General features: G+C 42.9%; 1 protein-coding gene across 7 annotated transcripts in view; it reads right to left on the bottom strand.

Moving 5' to 3' along the window:
- Window positions 1-3,695: 3,695 nt before the first annotated feature.
- kmt5b (lysine methyltransferase 5B) overlaps window positions 3,696-19,725 on the bottom strand; it is a 76,789-nt gene continuing 60,759 nt past the window's right edge. For 6 of the 7 annotated variants that reach the window (XM_038808196.1, XM_038808192.1, XM_038808194.1 and 3 more), the window contains one exon: window positions 3,711-5,918. In XM_038808196.1, coding sequence (XP_038664124.1) covers window positions 4,306-5,918 — 1,613 coding nt within the window. In that variant the 3' untranslated portion in view covers window positions 3,711-4,305. Of the gene's footprint in view, window positions 5,919-19,725 lie in introns of all 7 variants that reach the window. The other variant, XM_038808197.1, reaches the window with a different exon arrangement.

Here is a 19,725-nt window from a genome sequence, read left to right as displayed (position 1 = left end):
ACAGTGTCATATTTCCTTCAAGGTGCCACCTCAGTCTTTCATGTTAGATAGAACTTTTTACAGAAGATATTGAAGAAAAAAATTATAGCTAAATATTTTTACTTTTTTTCATGCCAGTTAAGTCTTTTCTTTCATAGAATTTACAGTGCAGAAGGAGGCCATTCGGCCCAAATGTAAAATAATTTTGTGAAACAAAAGAAACAGATTGTCAAAACTACTTAAAAGTAATAAAAGTGATCAAATGTTCAGTGCACTTTCATTTCATCCAGTTACCCATCTCCTTTCACCTCTCTCAGAAATACCTGAAAGTATTGATCGTCTCCAACCGTCTCTAATTACAGCCATGCTCTGATTCAAACAATTCGCGATTCAGTTGTGTCCACATGTCATGAACGTCAAACCCCTTCCATCTGCTATTCTGATCCAAACTATTAACCTTATCCAGTTTATTTCACCAGTCCATGAATCAGTCAATTGACCCGAAAGCATATCTAGCCCATTTCTTATCCTCAGATGCCTCCATTCATCGATAACCAGTCTGATCGCCTTCTTCCTTGTTTGTCTTCATAAATGCACACATAGATGTTCTTAACTCACAAAGGCAAATGCTTTTAACAACAGAAAAGATCATAATTAGATTTAACAGGTGCTTTATTCCAACTGAAGACAAGGGAGATTAAAGTAATAAAGATTAAAGCAAGAAAATGCAAAAAAAGTGATACGTGGACTTCTATATAAAACAATCACCACAAACTGGAGCAACATGGGAAAAAAAAGGAGAGAGAAAGACAAAACAAAAAAAAACAGATACCTTTGTTGAATTCTGCACCATCACTATCCTGAGGGCTACCACTGACCAGAAGCTTAACTGGACCAGCCACATAAATACTTTTGTGGAATATGTGCACTCAGAAACTGGGAATTCCGTGGCAGGTAACCCATCTCCTGACTCCCTAAAGCCTTCCACCATCTCCAAAGCACATGTCAGTAGTTTGATGGAACACTCCCCACTAACATGGATGAGTGTAGCTCCAACAACATTCAAAAAGCTTGACACCAAAGACAATGCAGCCAAATGGATTGGCACCCCATCCACTGTGTTAAATGTTCAACCGGTCCAACACTGCCAAAGGTTCAACAAGTACCATCTCAAAGATGCACTGCAGCAACACTCAAGTTCCTTGGAAAGCATCTTTCAAGCACATGACCTCAACCACCTAGCAGAACAAGGACAACAGAAGATATTCTGTTTCCACTACTTGGTAAGCCAGTGACTAAAGGTCACAATTTCAAGATGGTCAGCAAGAGAATTAGGAGTGAGATGAGGAGAATCTTCAGAGTTGTTGGAATTTGGAATGCGCTACCTGGGGGTGGTGGAGGCAGATTTCAGGAGATGAAGAACTGCTTTACTCAAGAGTTGATGGGATTTGGAATGCACCGCCTGGGAGAGTAGTGGAGGCAGATTCTGTACGAGGTTTCAAAAGAGCTGGATAAATATTTGAAAGTGATGAATTTAGAGGGCTACGGAGATGCGGCTGGGGAATGGTACTAGCTAGGTGGCTCTTTCGGGGCCTTTGCAGAAACGATGGCTCATCTCTGCTGTAAAATTCTATGATTCTAACACACTGGAATATCACCACTTGCAAGTTTCCCTTTTAAATCCACACAAGGTGACTTGAAACTGCATTGCCATGCCATATACCGGAGCTTTCTCTCTAACAGCATAGTAGGTGCTATAATAGTACAGTTGTACCTATACAACACTGACTGCAAGAAGGTTCATTACCACCTTAAAGGGCAATTACTGCTGGGCAATAAATGCTGTCCATGCCAGCAATATTCTCAACCGAGGAATGAATCTATAAAAGGGAAGAAAGACTAAAACAAATATAAAGGGTAAAGGACAGCCTAGACAAACAAGTACAATTGCATTTAACTGTAAGAAAAAAATTAAATCTGCAAAAATTGAAGAAATCAGAAAGGCACTATGGAGAAAAGGACACATAAAAACAAAGAGTGACAAAGGGAAGGTTGAGAGAAAGGCTAGTCGACTGATTATACATCAGAAAGATGTGCATCATGGAGAAACAAGGAACAGACATGTGCCTAAAGATGTGCAGGTTAGGTGGATTAGCCCATGCTAAATTGCTCCTCAAGTGTGCCAAAGGTTAGGTAAGGTTACTGGGTTCCGGGAATAGTGTGGGGGCCTGACCCTGGGTGGGGTGCTCTTTCAGGGGGTCAGTGCAGATTTGATGGGCCAAATAGCCTCCTTCTGCACTATAGGAATTCAATGAATGCTGAGAAAGGAATAGTCAGATATCAAGGATCATCAGAAAGCAGCAATATAAGCAAACGACATGAGACAGAGAAAGACAATTTAGGAGACAAGCACCCAAGAGAAGAATGCCTTATAAAAGTAGACATGAGAAACAGACACAAGTGAGAAAAAAATGGATTTGAACGAGGTGGTGGGGAGGCGGGGGGAGAAAGAGAAATGAGTGAAAGTCAAGCATGAAAGACAGATCCCATGCAACAAAGCATAAAGGATTCATGCAAAGTGGAAGAAATGTAGAATCACTGAGGGAGACAAACTTAGGACAATACACAGAAGTGAAGTAATTGAGAAACATTGATGAGTACAAACAAAATGTCCAGACAACAGTAAAATCAGAGCTTGCGAAAGAATGAGGTAAAAAAGATTTTGATCACAAACTCGACAGTCTAAACCCCAGCACAGACGATGGAAAGCACAATGCAGCTTTTCCAAATTATGCTCAGTGAAGGATAACTATTTTCTAAGCATATTATTCACCTCCCGTAACAGATGGCATTTTTAAAGTAGAAAATACATGCCTGGCAATTATGCAAAATAAACCCAGAATTGCGCATCATGAGGACTAGTTAGTCAGCAACTCAGGGAACATTGTTTTTTTTATGTAAATCAGTCCCTGTTATTTATTTCCTACTAAAAAGCTTTAAAAATGTCAATTTACATTCATTTTGATGAGCTATACATTGGTTTCACACAGGCTTCAAAGCACTTAGAGTAACGCACATAGTGACCTATGAACTGGACTAAAGTGATCTGGAACTTCATTCATACTCAAAACTGTTTTAAGATAAAACATGAAATGAGACACATGAGAGCAAGAGGCCTATAAAGTAAACCACTATTGTCCCAGAATAAACGAACAAATCGAGCAGTGGTTCAGTGGAAGCTCAAATCTTTTGTACAAAACATGGAGGTATAAATTCAGCCAAGGTAAGATTTTTATGGACTCACTTAAGTGTCCTATACTCACTTCATTAATAATTATTATTTTAGTAAGCCAAAACCAAAATTCACACATCTGTCGGACAAGAGCTCCAGATGGGAGAGATGAAGGGAAATGTTGGATGAACATCACCACCCTTGCAAATTACATATACATTTTTTTCTTTATGTTCAAATTCAGCTTTTATACTTTAATACCAACTCATTACAAAAAAAGGTGTTGACTTTTGTTTTAAAAAATTAAACACATGACCAGTATTATTCCAGGAAACCTACAAATATTGTTTGCATCATTTAACAGTCAAAAGTGAGTACAAGGATCCAGAGTATTACACATATATAGGTGTCATTTAAACTATATTCATACTTTTATGCTGTAAAGTACTATACCCTGTGCACATTCTGTATTACAAGGTCAGCGAACAGCTCACACTTATTTTATTTAAACAACTCCATTTATTTAAACTTCCAAACAATAGCTGGCTACTGACAAAGGCCACAAACAGTACATCTGGGACAGCATACAGTGTAAAACTGACATAACCTGGGGAAAACACCTAGCAAACGAGCCTAAAAAGCTGCAATTCCTTGCTGGTGATAAGAACAGCTAGTAGAAATCTGTTTGTACTTGCTGCCGCTATCGATTCTTGTATTCTTTAACCTTCATTCATACAGGAGAGCAAATTAATGCTCCCTTAAAAAAAATTAAAATATCCACCATAATTGTGTTTCAAAATATTGAGGCTCAAGAGAAGAAAAAATGAAAAGAAAACCTGGTCTTTATGTACAACAATTCTGTTTTATACCTTAATTCTACCACAGAGTTAACACCCTCCAAAATTGCACATGGTAAGGCTATTAATAGTACAATAAAAATCTGCAAAAAAATCAAGAGTCAATATACTGTACACTTTCTACAATATTTATGTTGATAATGAATACAGAAGTGCCATCAAAATTTACAGTAAATTCATTCAAATGTGGAATTGATTGGAAAGTACTGTACATTATGGTTAGTATAGAACCAAAACTTATGCATTAAGTCTTAAAGACTGATCTTCTCTTCTCCTTGATGAGATATCTATATCTATGGAGTCTTTACCAACTATCAGTCTTAGTCTTTTTGCCTGAGGAAGTGGAATAAAGTCATCTTCAAATTCGTCATCATAATCGTCATCCTCAGATGACGAGGAAGATGAGGATGATGATGAGGACGATGAAGAAGATGAAGAATCGTCTTCCTCATCATCATCCTCATCTCGGTGTTGTCTGTGCTCATCCACTTCTCCATTAGACCTTACCATAACAGAATCATCACAACACACACCACTGTTACAGAAGTCTTCCACGAGGGAGTGTGATCGCTTAATTCCTTTAATCTGTTCCTCACGTTTCAGCTGTATCTTGAGTTTTGTAGAGTTATTTCCTGAGCCTGTGGTAAACCCATTACTGAGCTTTGCTACATAATTGTTACTTTTGTCATTTTCATGGTCTTTGCTCAGTTTGATACTAATCTTGGATTTCTTTCCATCCATTTCTTGGTCATTTGTCTTACTACTGCTGCTGTCACGCCTTCGGCGTAAAGTCAATTTGGGAATCCCAGTACTGTTTTCAAGTATCAATTGTGCATCATACCTTGTGATTCGCCGTTTCTTTCTGCTTCTTTTACCTGTCGCTCTGGAATCTTTCATTTTATGAGATTCTGAACTTTTTGATTTGTGAGAAACCATAAAGGAATCTGAAGTGCCACCATTTGATGAACCAACACAGTCTCGGTATACACCAGACACATCCACCAAATTAACTTTATCACTCCCATTAAGACTGTGAATTGGAGGAAGACTTATCAATTCTGGTATAGGTTCCTCCTTTATGTTCTCTTTTACAGAACAAGATAACGTGTTTTCACATTCATCTAATTGTGCAGCAATTTTTTCTAGTTTTCCTTGTTGTAACCTCCTTCTGCTCAAACATATGCCATTATTTTGGCAATTTGTCCCTATATCAGATAAAGACTCTTGGATCAATGTATTTACATGGGTGCCATCACAGACATGTTGAATTGAGTCCACATGTTCACCCTCTTCTCTGCAATGAAGACTTTTATTGTCCACTGTATTTGGTTCAAGCTCCAATGAAGAAGCAACATCACAGGACTCTTTTAGGGCAAGTTTTGTTCTTTTTGCCCGCCGGGTCATGTAGGTACAAGATACTGTTCCATTACGCAAGCGGGAAAACTTATGCAATTCTTTTACAGAATTATTATTTTCTCGAACAGCATGTCTGGTTAGACATCGACCTGACCCGTCAACTTTTGCTGGCCCCTCTAAATCTTTGTCCTTTTCAAGTGGCAAATTCTTATAAAGAACTACTTTAGGTTCCTTGAGAACTAAATTGTCCATTTCAAGACTTCTAAAAGTGGTCTTTTGTTCTGACCTTCTGGATTCATTTCTTAACCTCGATTTTGAGGCCAAAGACCGAACCGGTCTCGAGGTTTTCAGTTTCTTTGGTACCTTGGAATTACCTACAGAACATATTTTTGAAGAGGATGAGGTAGAGCCAGAGGCAGCTGATGTTCTGGGTAAAGTTTGCCTTGTTCTGCTTTTGCTATCCTTTTTCATATTGATTGATTTTCTAGTTGCAGCTGAAATATAGATATCAAACATTATATTGTTATTTGCAATTACATCATCTAATTTGAAACACAAGAAAAGATGTTACACAAGATTACCAAAAATATCATACTCAAGCATAATGAGTGGTAACACTGATTCCTGCAGCACTTCCCTCAACTTCTTCACCAATCTAGCATTTCATCTCACATGTACCCTACAGGATGTAGTTGTAGGAAATGGAGGTATATTAGCAACAATTTGATTGTACTTGAAATTATTTCTCTATCGTTTTGCACCATTATTTCTGGTGTTTAAGCTCTTAAATCAGAGTTCCTCCAGTCACAGCTTTTTGATAAAATATTTTACTTCAGAAATTATTTGTTGGGATTTTTAAAAAGCATCAATATGGATATATCCAGAGGTTCAAGATAGATGCCACCTTGCCATTAAGAAAGCAATCACTTTAATTAGGCTATATACACATATAAACAGGAAGTCACCACTTAATAGGAGGAAAGGGGCAATGGAAAAAATAAGGTTAAAGTTGAGGTCTAGAATGGGCCAAGACAAAATGAGAAACAAAGTACTGTATGAAAATGGGGGAAGTAGGACACGTGGTAGCCTTAAAAAGCTTGTGGGAGGAAAACGGACGCCATCTAAGGCAACCCTACAAAACATTTAAGGTTTAAGTACATGATTTAATTATTGGGACAAGGTTAAAAAAACCATGATGGCAGAGGTGAAGAGAAAACTTGAATGTTTGTACCACAGCAGTCTCTGGTGACCACAGCATGAAACTACAGACTGACCAAAACCAAGCATTTTTATAGGGAATTGCAGAATCACAAGCTGTTGTGATTGAAAAACATGACTCATTGCTTAAAATGGGAACATTTTAGCAGTACACCACCTACAGGCATGAAAAACCATTACAAATATACTTACTGTTACAGACATAATTAACCTAAAATCAGTTTGCAAATATCATAGATTATCATAGAATTTAAAGTGCAGAAGGAGGCCATTTGGCCCATCGAGTCTGCACAGGCTCCTGGAAAGAGCACCCTATCCCCATAACCCAGTAACCCCACCCAACACTAAGGGCAATTTATCATGGCCAATCCACCTAACCTGCACATCTTTGGACCGTGGGAGGAAACCGGAGCACCCGGAGGAAACCCACGCACACACGGGGAGGATGTGCAGACTCCGCACAGACAGTGACCCAAGCTGGAATCGAACCTGGGACCCTGGAGCTGTGAAGCAATTGTGTTATCCACAATGCTACCGTGCTGCCCTAATAATAGGGCTTACTGACTTTATAATTTAGAATGAGGTGATACCAAACTTATTTAAATGAAAACCACAAACATCTCAATTTTGGGTGGAGGGCTCACGTGATAAAGTGTGCAGCAGTTGTGTTTTTGCGAGCTCTGGCTCTGCTCATCTTTTAATTCTTTATTTTATCCTGGCACACATTTCATATCTGCTTTCTCTTAGGGTCCCATGGCCTGCACTACCTCCCTGGAGGTTCTGGATTGGTGTTTTGTGAAGAGCAGCCGAGATAAATCATAAAAACCTTAATTTGTTTATGGCGGTCGGAGTGGGCTGGTGTGTGGCCCAGCAGTGGCATAGTTGCTGCTGAGCATGCTCTTATGTTGGTGGAGCTGTGTGCATCAGGATGATGGCAGTCATTGAAAATGCTGTATGGCTGAAGATCTCAGCTCTGCAGTGCACAGTCATCAGAGCTTAGAATTGAGGGATATCTTTGTGAGAGCGGCGGAGGCAAATGAGAGCTCCTGCACTGAAAAAGCACTTTCCCTGGTGAGGGCCTGCCTTTGTGTCATTGAGATCCTAGTGCATAGTGTGTCGTTTATCCTGATGGGTTCAAGAGGTAGGGGCTGGGCAAGATGTGTTGGTGGGCTTGGTCCCTGGCGAGAGGTGGGAGATGAGTTCCGGATTGAGTGCAAAAATTGGCTGCACGTTTTGGTGAACTTGATTTGAAGGCTTGATGCATTAGATTTGGAGCTCAAAAATCTGATCTTTTGACGTCAGGTGTCAGCTGGGCCCGCCAATCACTGGTCCTATTCCTGATGGTCGTGAGGGTTGGAGGTGGTCAAACGGGTGGAATTGTTCCCCCAACCCCGGCGCTTAGGCGTCGGAGAGACAGCCTGGTGGAAGTGATGGTGCCTTGTGCTTTAATCGTTGGAATCTATGAGACCCTGAAGAGTGCTCGCTGATCCTGGTTTATCCTACATCTTATCGTGCAATGCGGATGGTGTCTCTACCCTGCAATTCTTCTATAATCCTGGGTGTTGCTCCCTTGTGATAATATTGTTGATCATTTATTATTTAATGCTGTCCTTTCTGCTGCAAGGAAGTGCAAGATGTGAGCGTGAGGGCGAGTGTTGCCGATAACCATGTTGAGACAGTCATGTGAAGAGTGGTCTGTGCACAGCATTACTCCTTTTTTGTTATTGTGCCTTACCCTTGTGTGTTTTGTTTTCATCAACCCCTATCTTGTTCATAAGAAAATGAGTGGAGCGGGGCGAAGGACAGATGATTGGGGTTCATAGGGTTAATTCAGTCCTCACTGAGCTGGTGGATATCCCCCAGTTAGAGCTAATCAGTGTTGGGGTTTTAAAAAATTTATATATTTTAAAATTTTGGCATTTCCAGTGGTGACCATGAGCTGCGCAGTCGCATAAAAAGTGGCTCTTGTCTAAGAACTTTGACTTTGGCCTTTTAACCCCAACAAATGGGCACCAAAAGTATTCAATCTCCAAACTAACACAACATTGACTGCACTGCCAAGCAGGATGGGAAAGAATCAGCTGCTCTGCCGAAAAGCCAATAAAGAGGGAAGGGAAACTTCAGCCTCAGGAGCAAGAGAACCGGTGACGGTTGACCGCAGAGTTCCCGGTACAGGCCAGGCGTTGATGGACAAACCGACGGGCTTCTTCACCTCCAAGCTCCAGCGACATCGGGAGGAATGAGAAAAGACCTCCTGGCAGCCATCGAGACGGCAGTGGAAGTTGCAACAGCCAATAAGGACCAGAGGCTACAGGCCTAAAAGACGGTGACAAGGAACGTCAAAAAAGCTGCCACGGACCAAGGGGACCCGATTGCGGCACTCAAGGCAGAGGTAGGAAGCCTGGTGAAGACCCAGAAGGGGTTGAAGGATAAAGTCAACGACCAGGAGGACGTATCGTGTCAGCAAAAGCTGAGAATCTTGGGCTGCCAGAGGGAAACAAGGGTAGAAACCCCTCAGAATACATAGCAGCAATGTTCGGGAAGCTGGTCGGCGAGGAGGGCTTTGCCAAGCCCCCAGAGGTAGACTGCACCCGCAGGTCGCTTCAGCAGCAGCCAGGGCTGGGGAACCACCGCGGGTGATAATTGCAAGGCTCCACAGGTATCAGGACAGACCGCAGATCTGGAGCTCGGCGAAGAGTGCAAGAGGGTGCAAGTGGGAAGGACATTCCACCCGCCTGTGTCACAATATTGGTGCTGACCTGGCCAAGCTCGAATCTTGGCACATCCCGTTTTAGTTGACCGAGCGACCTGTTCTTTTTTTCATTGGTGGCTGCTTGGCATGCGTCAGGGAAATGTGGAGCCTGGGTTAGGCTCCGGATCCCTAATTAACCTGTGGGTTAGTTCTGGTAGTTTACTTTTTCCTTCCTTTGTCGTTATCTTCTTCCTTTCTTGGGCGGCTCTGACGGTTTGATCACAATCCAAACATGATACTGCTAGTCCTCTCTGCCTAATAGTATGGAATGATGTTGGTGCTGCACTGGGCCATTTGTTTGCGGTTAAGTTGCATTGAGGTACATATGTAACTCCCCTTAGAACTGGGGCGATGGCTAATTTTCTTCAGTAAGAAGAATCAGTGCTTGACTAGCAGGGTAGCATGGTGGTTAGCATAAATGCTTCACAGCTCCAGGGTCCCAGGTTCGATTCCCGGCTGGGTCACTGTCTGTGTGGAGTCTGCACGTCCTCCCCCTGTGTGCGTGGGTTTCCTCCGGGTGCTCTGGTTTCCTCCCACAGTCCAAAGATGTGCGGGTTAGGTGGATTGGCCATGATAAATTGCCCGTAGTGTCCTACAAAAAGTAAGGTTAAGGGGGGGGGTTGTTGGGTTACGGGTATAGGGTGGATACGTGGGTTTGAGTAGGGTGATCATTGCTCGGCACAACATTGAGGGCTGAAGGGCCTGTTCTGTGCTGTACTGTTCTAAACAGGTGATGATTGGTCTGGTATTTGAGGAGAAGAGGCTGTGGAGGGTCATTTGTAGCTTTTCGGTGCTGCTAGAGTAGGTGATCTACATTCGTGCACACCCAAACATGGCATAGAAAATTTGTCCTGATTTCCCGTAGTAACTGCAGGTTTTTAAATAGCCTCATACGGTTTCTCCCTCGGTCTCTGGTGAGGCTCTATAGTTACCTAGTTATGTGTAATGACTGTATCGAGCCAGGTTGTGATGACGTTCCCGTCTCTCTCTATGTACTCATGGATCCTGAGCCTTTATTTTTTCCTCGATGTATTATTTTGCAATTCTGTGTTATTCTTAAAAATGTAAAACCTCAATAAATATACTTTAAAATATATATAATTTGGATATCCCAGGTCAGTAACACTGAACAAACCAACAGATCATCCAACTTGGAGAAAATAATCTTCTCAACCAAATCCTGACCCGTCAAATGACAGTATTGGCCTGAGTGACCACTGCACTGTTCTTGTGCAGGACGATGCCTCATCTTCACCCTCCATCATGTTGAGGCACACCCATCATGCTAAATGGATAAATTCAAAACAGATCTAGCAGCTTAAAAATGGCCATCCATGAGGCATTAAGTGCCATCAGCCGCAGCAAGATTGTATTCCATCACAATCTGTAATGTCATGGCCTTGGGCAGGTTTAGCTCACTTGGTTAGACAGCTGGTTTGTGATGCAGAGCAAGGCCAGCAGCGTGGAATTCCCATACTGGCTGAGGTTATTCACGAAGGCCCCGCCTTCTCAACATTTCCCCCCCCCACCAGAGGAGTGGTGTTTCTCAGGTTAAATCAGCTCTCCCCCTCAACGGGGAAAGCAGCCTATGGTCATCTGGAACCATGGTGAATTTATCTTCGATAGCAATGGCAGAGTGAGGAATATTAGACTCAGGAACCAACCCAGATGGAGATGTGTAGAAGAACATGCCAGGAACAGAATCAGGTATACCTAAACATTAGTCGTCAACCTGGTGAAACTACAGCTCAGGGCTGCATGCAGGTTGAACAGCATGTTATAGACAGAGCAAAGAGATGCCAAAACCAACATATCAGATGAAAGCCCTTCATTCTGCCACATCCAGTGACCAAAATTAAGCAACTAACAGGAGGCCGAAGAGGTTCCATAAACATCCCAGTCCTCCTTGATGGCAAGCCCAGTTTGAATACAAAAGGAAAGGCTAAACATGTGTGCAAACCATATTCAGCCGTAAGTGGCAATTGAATGATCTATTTCAGCTTCCTCCAGAGGCCCCACCTTCATATCAAGTTATGGCAGATGGCACTGGATACGACAACGGCTACAAGGTCTGATAACATTCTGGTTGCAGGACTAAACAGGTGGTCCAGAGCCTAGTAGTTACCAAAATGCACTGAAAAATTACCCAGTTATGACTTGTTCACAAAAAGCAAGGAAAATTGGGGCAAGATCCTCTAATCAGTTTACTTTCAAATCGTTAGGAAAGTGATGGAAGGGGTCACTGCCACCAGCTGTGCCTCAATTAGAGAATGAGACCTGCTCAGGGTCTCAGGTTTCTGCCATGACTTGTCATATGACAGGCCAATTCATGACTCATAACTTTTGAGATTTCACAAGGTAGTGATCTGGAATGCAGGATTTGCTTCCTGCTCTTCATCATTAAGATGCTGTGACACAAAGCATGATGCAGCTTGATGGATAAGTTATTGCTATCCTGAACAGTTGGTAGCAAGCTCGTCCCAGTCATTAACTGCAATGTTGCCGTGCTTCAAGAGGAGCGCAAAGGTGTCTCTGAAGCATTTCCTTTGTTTTCCCCGAGAACATTGGCCATTTGAAAGTTGAGTAAAAAAAGGCCCTGGAAGAAACAGTTTTTGGACATCCAAAAACTTGTCCAGTCTATCTATCAAAGCTGACGTTGCAGGAGTTTTGCCTGAAAACTTATGGAGCTTGCTTTAAGGACACTAGCATCTGTTGGACTGCCCTTCCACTGTATCCGGTGAATTTCTCTCATGCTCTATATGTCAGCGATACACAGTTCAGGTCTCCATACATACAGGAGTGTGGTGACGACAACTGCTCTGTACATTTGATGACATCTTCCATGCAAGTTCAACAGTGCAATCAATTCTGGTCACCCTATTATACAAAGGATATTATTAAACTAGAAAGACTGCAGAAAAGATTTACTGGGCTGCTACCGGGACTTGATGGTTTGAGTTACAAGAGGCTGGATAGACAGGGACTTCTTTCCCTGGAGCGTAGGAGGCTCAAGGGTGATCTTATACAGGTCTACAAAATAATGAGGGGCATTGATAAATTAGATTATATTTTTCCCCAAAGGTAGAGGAGTCTTGAACTAGAGGGCATAGGTTTAAGGTGAGAGGGGAGATACAAAAGGGTCCAGAGGGGCAATTTTTTCACACAAAGGGTGGCGAGTGTCTGGAACGAGCTGCTCGAGGCTGTAGTAGAGGCGGGTACAATTTTGTCTTTTAAAAAGCATTTAGACAGATATATGGGTAAGATGGGTATAGAGGGATATGGGCCAAATGCGGGCAAACTGGGCGACATGGACAAGTTTGATTGATGGGCTTGTTTTCGTGCTGTAAACTTCAATGACTCTAAAAGGCACCTATTCACCAATAACCTGCTAACCAATGCTCAATTTGGTTTCTGTCAGGATCACTCAGCTCCCACCTCAGCACTGCCTTGGTCAAAACAGGATTATAAAGAACTGAACTCCAGCAGCAAGTCAGACTCTTAACATCATGGCAGGATTTGACCAAGTGTGGCATCAAGGAGCTGTGGCAAAATTGAAGTTGATGAGAATTGGTGGGCATAATTTTCAATGGCTGGGGTTATATCCAAAGCAAATAAAGTTTGGTGGTTGGAGGCCAAATCATTTCAGCTCCTCAAATCAGGGCATTGTCCTAGAATCGATCATCTTCCTGCCATTATCAGGACAGGAGTTGGAATGTTCGCTGATGATTGCCATTTGCAACTCCATAGCAATAACACAGCAGCCCATGCCCACATGCTGTAAAGTCTGGACAACATTCAGGCTTGCACTAAGCAGTCACACATTCATGCCACACAAGTGCCAGGCATGTTCATCACCACAGAAAGTGCAACCATCTATTTGATATTCAATAGCATTATCAAATTCCCTATCTTCAATGCCCTTGCCATCACCATTGACCAGAAATTTAGTTAGATGGTCACATAAACACTGGGGCTACAAGGAACAGGTCAAAAGCTGGATATTCTACAGGAACAAATTAACTTCGGACTTCCCAAATTCTTTCCACCATTTACCAGGCAACCCATATATGCAATGGAATAATCCGCACTTGCCTGGGGTGCAACTCAAACAACACTCAAGAAGCTAAATACCACCAGAGAAGAAAGCAGCCTACTTCACTGGCATACTAACCACTGTCTTTGGACATTTTGTGCAGCTTTGGTGGAGACAGTGTCTACATTGTGTACCCCATCCACAACATGCATTGCAGTTAATTCATCAAGGTCTCTTCAAAAGGACCTCCCAAAACTGTGAGCCCTACCATGCTCAAGGGCAAACGGGTTTGATAAGGCGCCACACAAAATATTAACTCACATGGTTAGGTCACATGGGAATTGGGGTAATTGATTAGCTTGCATAGAACACTGTCTGACAGATAGAAGACATAGCCGGGATAAATGGGTCTTTTTCTAGATGGCAAGGTGTAACTAGTGGGGTGTCACAGAGTTCGGTCCTTGGGGCCGACCTTTTACAATCTATAAACGACTTGGATACAGGGATAGAAGGTTCTATAGTCAAATTTGCAGATGACACCAAAATTGGTGGGACAGTAAGTGCAATGAGGAAATAAGAACCTTACAAATGGATATAGCTATGTTAGGTGAGTGGGCCAAAACGTGACGTGGAATTTAACGTGGATAATAAATGTGTGGTCATGCATTTTGGTCGGAAAAGTAGGACGGCAAATTATCTAAATGGAGAGAGACTTTGGAGTGCTCTGTTGCAGAGGGATCTGGGGGTCCTCGTTCCCGAGTCAGGTACGCCAGATAATAAAGAAAGCAAATGGAATGTTGGCTAAAAGAATAGAGTATAAAGGTAAGGAAGTGTTGGTGCAACTATACAAGCCATTGGCGAGACCACACCTGGAGTATTGTGGCATAGTTTTGGTCCCCTTATTTGAAGAAAGATGCAGTGGCATTGGAGGCAGTTCAGAGGAGGTTCTCTCGATGGATTTCAGAGATATGGGGTTTGCCGTATGAAGACAGATTGCACAGTTTAGGCCCATACTCTCTGGAGTTTAGAAGAATGAGGGGAGATCAAATTGAGGTATACAAGATGATAAAGGGTATGGATAAAGTAGAGGTGGAGCAGATGCTTCCTCTTGGACATTCTAGAACGAGAAGTCATAGTCTTAGGATAAGAGGCAGCAAATTTAAAACTGAGTTGAGGAGAAACTGCTTCTCCCAAAGGTTAGTGTATCTGTGGAATTCGCTACCGCAGAGTGCGGGGATGCTGGGACAGTAAGAAAATTGAAGGAGGAGTTAGACAGATTGGTAATGGATTGAAGGGTTATGGAGAATGGGCAGGACGGTGGAGATACAGCCAGGATGAGATCAGCCACAATCGAATGGCAGAGCAGACTTGATGGGCCAAATGGCCTAATTCTGCTCCTTTTTCTTATAAAGGTGCATGCGAATACCACCACCTCTAAGTGCTACACTTCCAAATTGGAAATATACAAACATTCCTTCAGTGCTGCAGGGTTAAAATCCTGGAACTCCCTGCCTCGTAGCACAGTGGGAATAACTTCACCCTACTGTTATGAATATCTAGTTAGTAATTCATGTGTTTTTCAATGTAACCTCTGGTTTTAGGTATTGAGGTTTTGACTGTAGAAAATGGAGACCTTGGATTGAAAAACTGATAATAACTTTGAGGTAGAATCAATTTAATAAAGCCTAGGTTTATGATTATTTTAAAATGTAATTTACGTTTATCTTAAAAGGTCAGAGTTGATAGTGAAAAAACCTACAATGGAGGACCCATTTCTGACGCGCTTGGTAGAACTAGAGTATCTACCATTATCGCCATAAAGTGAAAAGCGAGCGATTTTGGAATAGAGTCATAAAACTCCAATATGAAAAAACTTTTCATATGGGTTACAGAAGCAAAGAGGGGCATGGAAGGTAAAGTAATTCATTTATATTTTTGTTTCAGAACATCCCAAAGCATGCCTTGTCTTCATGGCAGATGGGATGCCAGGTTAGAAGGTTATTTTCTTTAATTAGCTGTGTCCTCGCTGTCAGAAGCAAGCAATTAAGTTTGGGAACAGATTGAGGCAGTTTCATGTAGACTGCAACACGCTTGGGGAGTGGCAAAGGAAATAAATGCAAGTCAATTAGGCCTCAACTTGAAGCACAAAAAAAATTGCTCACCACATGGAATGTAGGCAGGTTAAGGAGGGAACAGCAGCTGGAAGATTTGCCGAGTTTGAAGCAAAATAAATAAATCTAGTGGCCATCACAGAGCCTTGCGGCAGAAAGCAGTCAGTCAGCTTGAAATAGGTAGACAGAACATACCTAACAGGAGCTGGGATTCAGTTCTGGGACTAGAATCATAGAATTTACAGTGCAGAAAGAGATCATTCAGCCCATCGAGTCTACACCGGCCCCTGAAAGAGCACCCTACCCAAACCCACACCTCCACCCTATCCCCGTAACCCAGCACCCCCACCTAATGTTTGGACACTATGGAGTAATTTAGCGTGACCAATCCACCTAACCCACGCATCTGTGGGAGGAAACCGAAGAACTCTGATGAAACCCACGCAGAAACGGGGAGAACGTGCAGACTCTGCACAGACAGTGACCCAAGCCAGGAATCAAACCCAGGTCCATGGCGCTGTGAAGCAAAGTGCTAAGCACTGCGCTATCGTGCCACCCCAAACTAGACTAGGAACTACACAGAATCTGTGGGAGCATGGAGAGCCATTAAGAACTAGGGGATGTTCCCGAGATTTGAATCCCTAACCAAGGCGGAAGTGAAGACAATGTTTGAACAAGAATCCACAGTTGTGAAGTTTGTAAAATGGGAGGATTACTTAGTTGAAAGTGAATGGAACGATACCCATGACATTTGTACCCAAGGGCATCCCTGGAAATAGTTGGAATGTTAAGGAGAATCAAATTAAATTTGTGAGGGCTGTGGCATACCTAAAACAATAGGGAGTGAAGCAATGAAGATTAGGAAAGTTAATCAGAGCAATAGAGTGTAAGCAACCAGGAACGCAAATGAGTTAGCCGAAGGTGAAATTCTGCTTCAGGAGGATTTCAGCATTGAAGTGCAGTTGGCTTGAAAAGTTATATTTAACGGATTAAATTGCCACGCTGCATTTGTTTTACCTTAAACTTTAAGGGAAAAAGATTAGCATTGAACAACTGAGCCCCATGGAGTTTCTGAGGTTTAGATGTTTCAGTAAGCTTAGGGAAGGTGGTAAAAGAAGTGGAGGAGTAGCATTATTAACCAAGGATAGTATAATGGCTGAAGAAAGGCAGTTTGAGGAGGATCTGTCTACTGAGGTAGTGTAGGCTGAAGTTAGAAATAGGAAAGGAGCGGTCACTTTGTTAGGAGTTTTCTATAGGCCCCCAAACAGTAACAGAGATGGAGGAAAAGATTGCAATGCAGATTTAGGTAGGTGCGGTAGTCAGAGGATAGTTGTCATGGGTGACTTTAACTTTCCAAATATTGATTGGAACCACCATAAATTTGCATAGTTTGGATGGGGCTGTTTTTATCCAGTGTGTGCAGGAGGGTTTCCTCACACAATACGTGGATAGATCGACAAGAGGCGGGGCCACATTGGATGTGGTACTGGGTAATGAACCGGGCCAAGTGTTAGATTTGGTTGTGGGAGAGCACAGGAGATAGTGACCACAATTCGGTGACTTTCACTATAGCAATGGAGAGGGATAGGAACAAACGGCAGGGCAAGGTGTATACCTGGGGGAAGGGTAATTACAATGCGATTAGGCAACAATTGGGAAGCATAAGATGGAAAAAGGAACTGTCAGGGATAGGCACAATTGAGATGTGGAACTTGTTCAAGGAGCAAATACTGCGTGTCCTTGACATGTATATCCCTGTCAGGCAGGGAGGATATGGTCGAGTGAGGGAACCGTGGTTTTCAAAAGAGGTTGAATGTCTTGTCAAGAGGAAGAAGGGAGCTTATGCAAGGATGAGAAAACAAGGTTCAGTTAGGGCGCTTGAGGGATACAAGATAGCTAGGAAGGAGCTCAAGAAAGGGCTTAGGAGAGCTAGGAGGGGGCATGAGAAATCCTTGGCGGGTAGGATCAAGGAAAACCCCAAGGCTTTTTACACTTACGTGAGGAATAAAAGAATGACCAAGGTGAGGTTAGGGCCGGTCAAGGACAGTAGTGGGAACCTGTATGTGGAGTCTGAAGATATAGGAGAGGCCCTAAATGAATACTTTTCTTCAGTGTTCACAAAGGAGAGGGGCCATGTTGTTGAGGAGGAAAGTGCGATACAGGCTAGTAGGCTGGAGGAGGTAGATATTCGGAAGGAAGATGTGTTAGAAATTTTGAGATGCCGGAGGATAGATAAGTCCCCTGGGCCTGATGGGATATATCCTAGAATTCTTTGGGAGGCGAGGGATGAGATTGCAGAGCCTTTGATCATTCTGTCCTCACTGCCTACAGGAATAGTGCCAGAAGACTGAAGAGAGGCAAACGTTGTCCCCTTGTCCAAGAAAGGGAATAGGTATAACCCTGGGAATTATAGGCCGGTTAGTCTCACATTGGTCATAGGTAAATTATTGGTAAGGGTCCTGAGGGATAGGAGTTATGATCATTTGGAAAGGTACAGCTTAATCCAGGATAGTCAGCACGGATTTGTGAGGGGTAAGTCTTGCCTCACAAGTTTGATTGTATTTTTTGAGGAGGTAACTAAGTACATAGATGAAGGTAGAGCAGTTGGTGTCGTATACATGGATTTTACTAAGGGGCTTGATAAGGTGCTCCATGGTCGGCTCATGCAGAAAGTAAGGAGGCATGGCATAGAGGGAAATTTGGCCGATTGGATCAGTAACTGGCTATCACATAGAAGACAGAGGATGGTGATAGACGGTAAATTTTCATCCTGGAGCCCAGTCGCCAGCGGTGTACCAAAGGGATCAGTGCTGGGTCCTCTGCTATTTGTGATTTTTATTAATGTCCTGGATGATGGGGTTGAAGGTTGGGTTAGTAAATTTGCTGATGACACCAAGATTGGTGGAGTAATGGATAATGTGGAGCTGTTGTAGGCTACAAAGAGACACTGATAGGATGCAGAGCTGGGCTGAAAAGTGGCAGATGGAGTTTAACCCTGATAAGTGTGAGGCGATTAATTTTGGTCAGACAAATTTGAATGCGGATTACAGGGTTAACGGCAAGATTCTGAAGAATGTGGAGGAGCAGAGAGATCTCAGAGCTCATGTCCACAGATCTCTGAAAGTTGCCACCCAAGTGGGTAGAGCTGTGAAGAAAGCCTATAGTGCGTTAGCATTTATTAACAGGGGGATTGAGTTTAAGAGCCGTGAGATTATGCTGCAACTGTACAAGACCTTGGTTAGACCACATTTGGAGTATTGTGTGCAGTTCTGGTCACCTCATTATAGGAAGGATGTGGAAGCATTGGAAAGGGTGCAAAGGAGATTTGCCAGGATTTTAAAAACATTTAAAAAAAATAAATTTAGAGTAGCCAATTCAATTTTTCCAATTAAGGGGCAATTTAGCATGCCCAATCCACCTACCCTGCATCTTTGGGCTGTGGGGGTGAAACCCACGCAAACACGGGGAGAATGTGCAAACTCCACACAGACAGTGACCCAGAGCCGGGATCGAACCTGGGACCTCGGCACCGTGAGGCAGCAGGGCTAACCCACTGCGCCACCGTGCTGCCCTTGGAGATTTACCAGGATGCTGGCTGGATTGGTGGGTGGGTCTTAGAGGAAAGGTTGAGGGAGCTGGGGCTTTTCTCATTGGGGCGAAGGAGGATGAGAGGTGACTTAATTGAGGTGTACAAGATGATGAAAGGGATAGATAGAGTGGACGTTCAGCGACCTTTTTCCTCGGGTGGATGTAGCTGATACAAGGGGGCATAACTATAAGGTTTATGGTGGAAGATATAGGAGGGATGTCAGAGGTAGGTTCTTTACTCAGAGTGGTTGGGGTGTGGAACGCACTCCCAGCTATGGTACTGGAGTCGGACACTTTTGGAACTTTCTAGCGGTTATTGATTATTAGGTGGAACTTCTTCACCCAAAAGGTCGTGAATCTATGGAATTCCTTTCCCAGTGAAGCAGTTGAGGCTCCTTCATTAAATGTTTTTAAGATAATGATAGATAGCTTTTTGAAGAATAAAGGGATTAAGGGTTATGGTGTTAGGGCCAGAAAGTGGAGCTGAGTCCACAAAAGATCAGCCATGATCTCATTGAATGGCGGAGCAGGCTCGAGGGGCCAGATGGCCTACTCCTGCTCCTAGTTCTTATGAGTGCACTAGAATGAGTGGGAGTAGG

The sequence above is a fragment of the Scyliorhinus canicula genome, chromosome 9 (genome assembly GCF_902713615.1).
Source record: "Scyliorhinus canicula chromosome 9, sScyCan1.1, whole genome shotgun sequence".
Taxonomy (NCBI): domain Eukaryota; kingdom Metazoa; phylum Chordata; class Chondrichthyes; order Carcharhiniformes; family Scyliorhinidae; genus Scyliorhinus; species Scyliorhinus canicula.
This window is presented reverse-complemented; position numbering and strand designations above follow the sequence as displayed.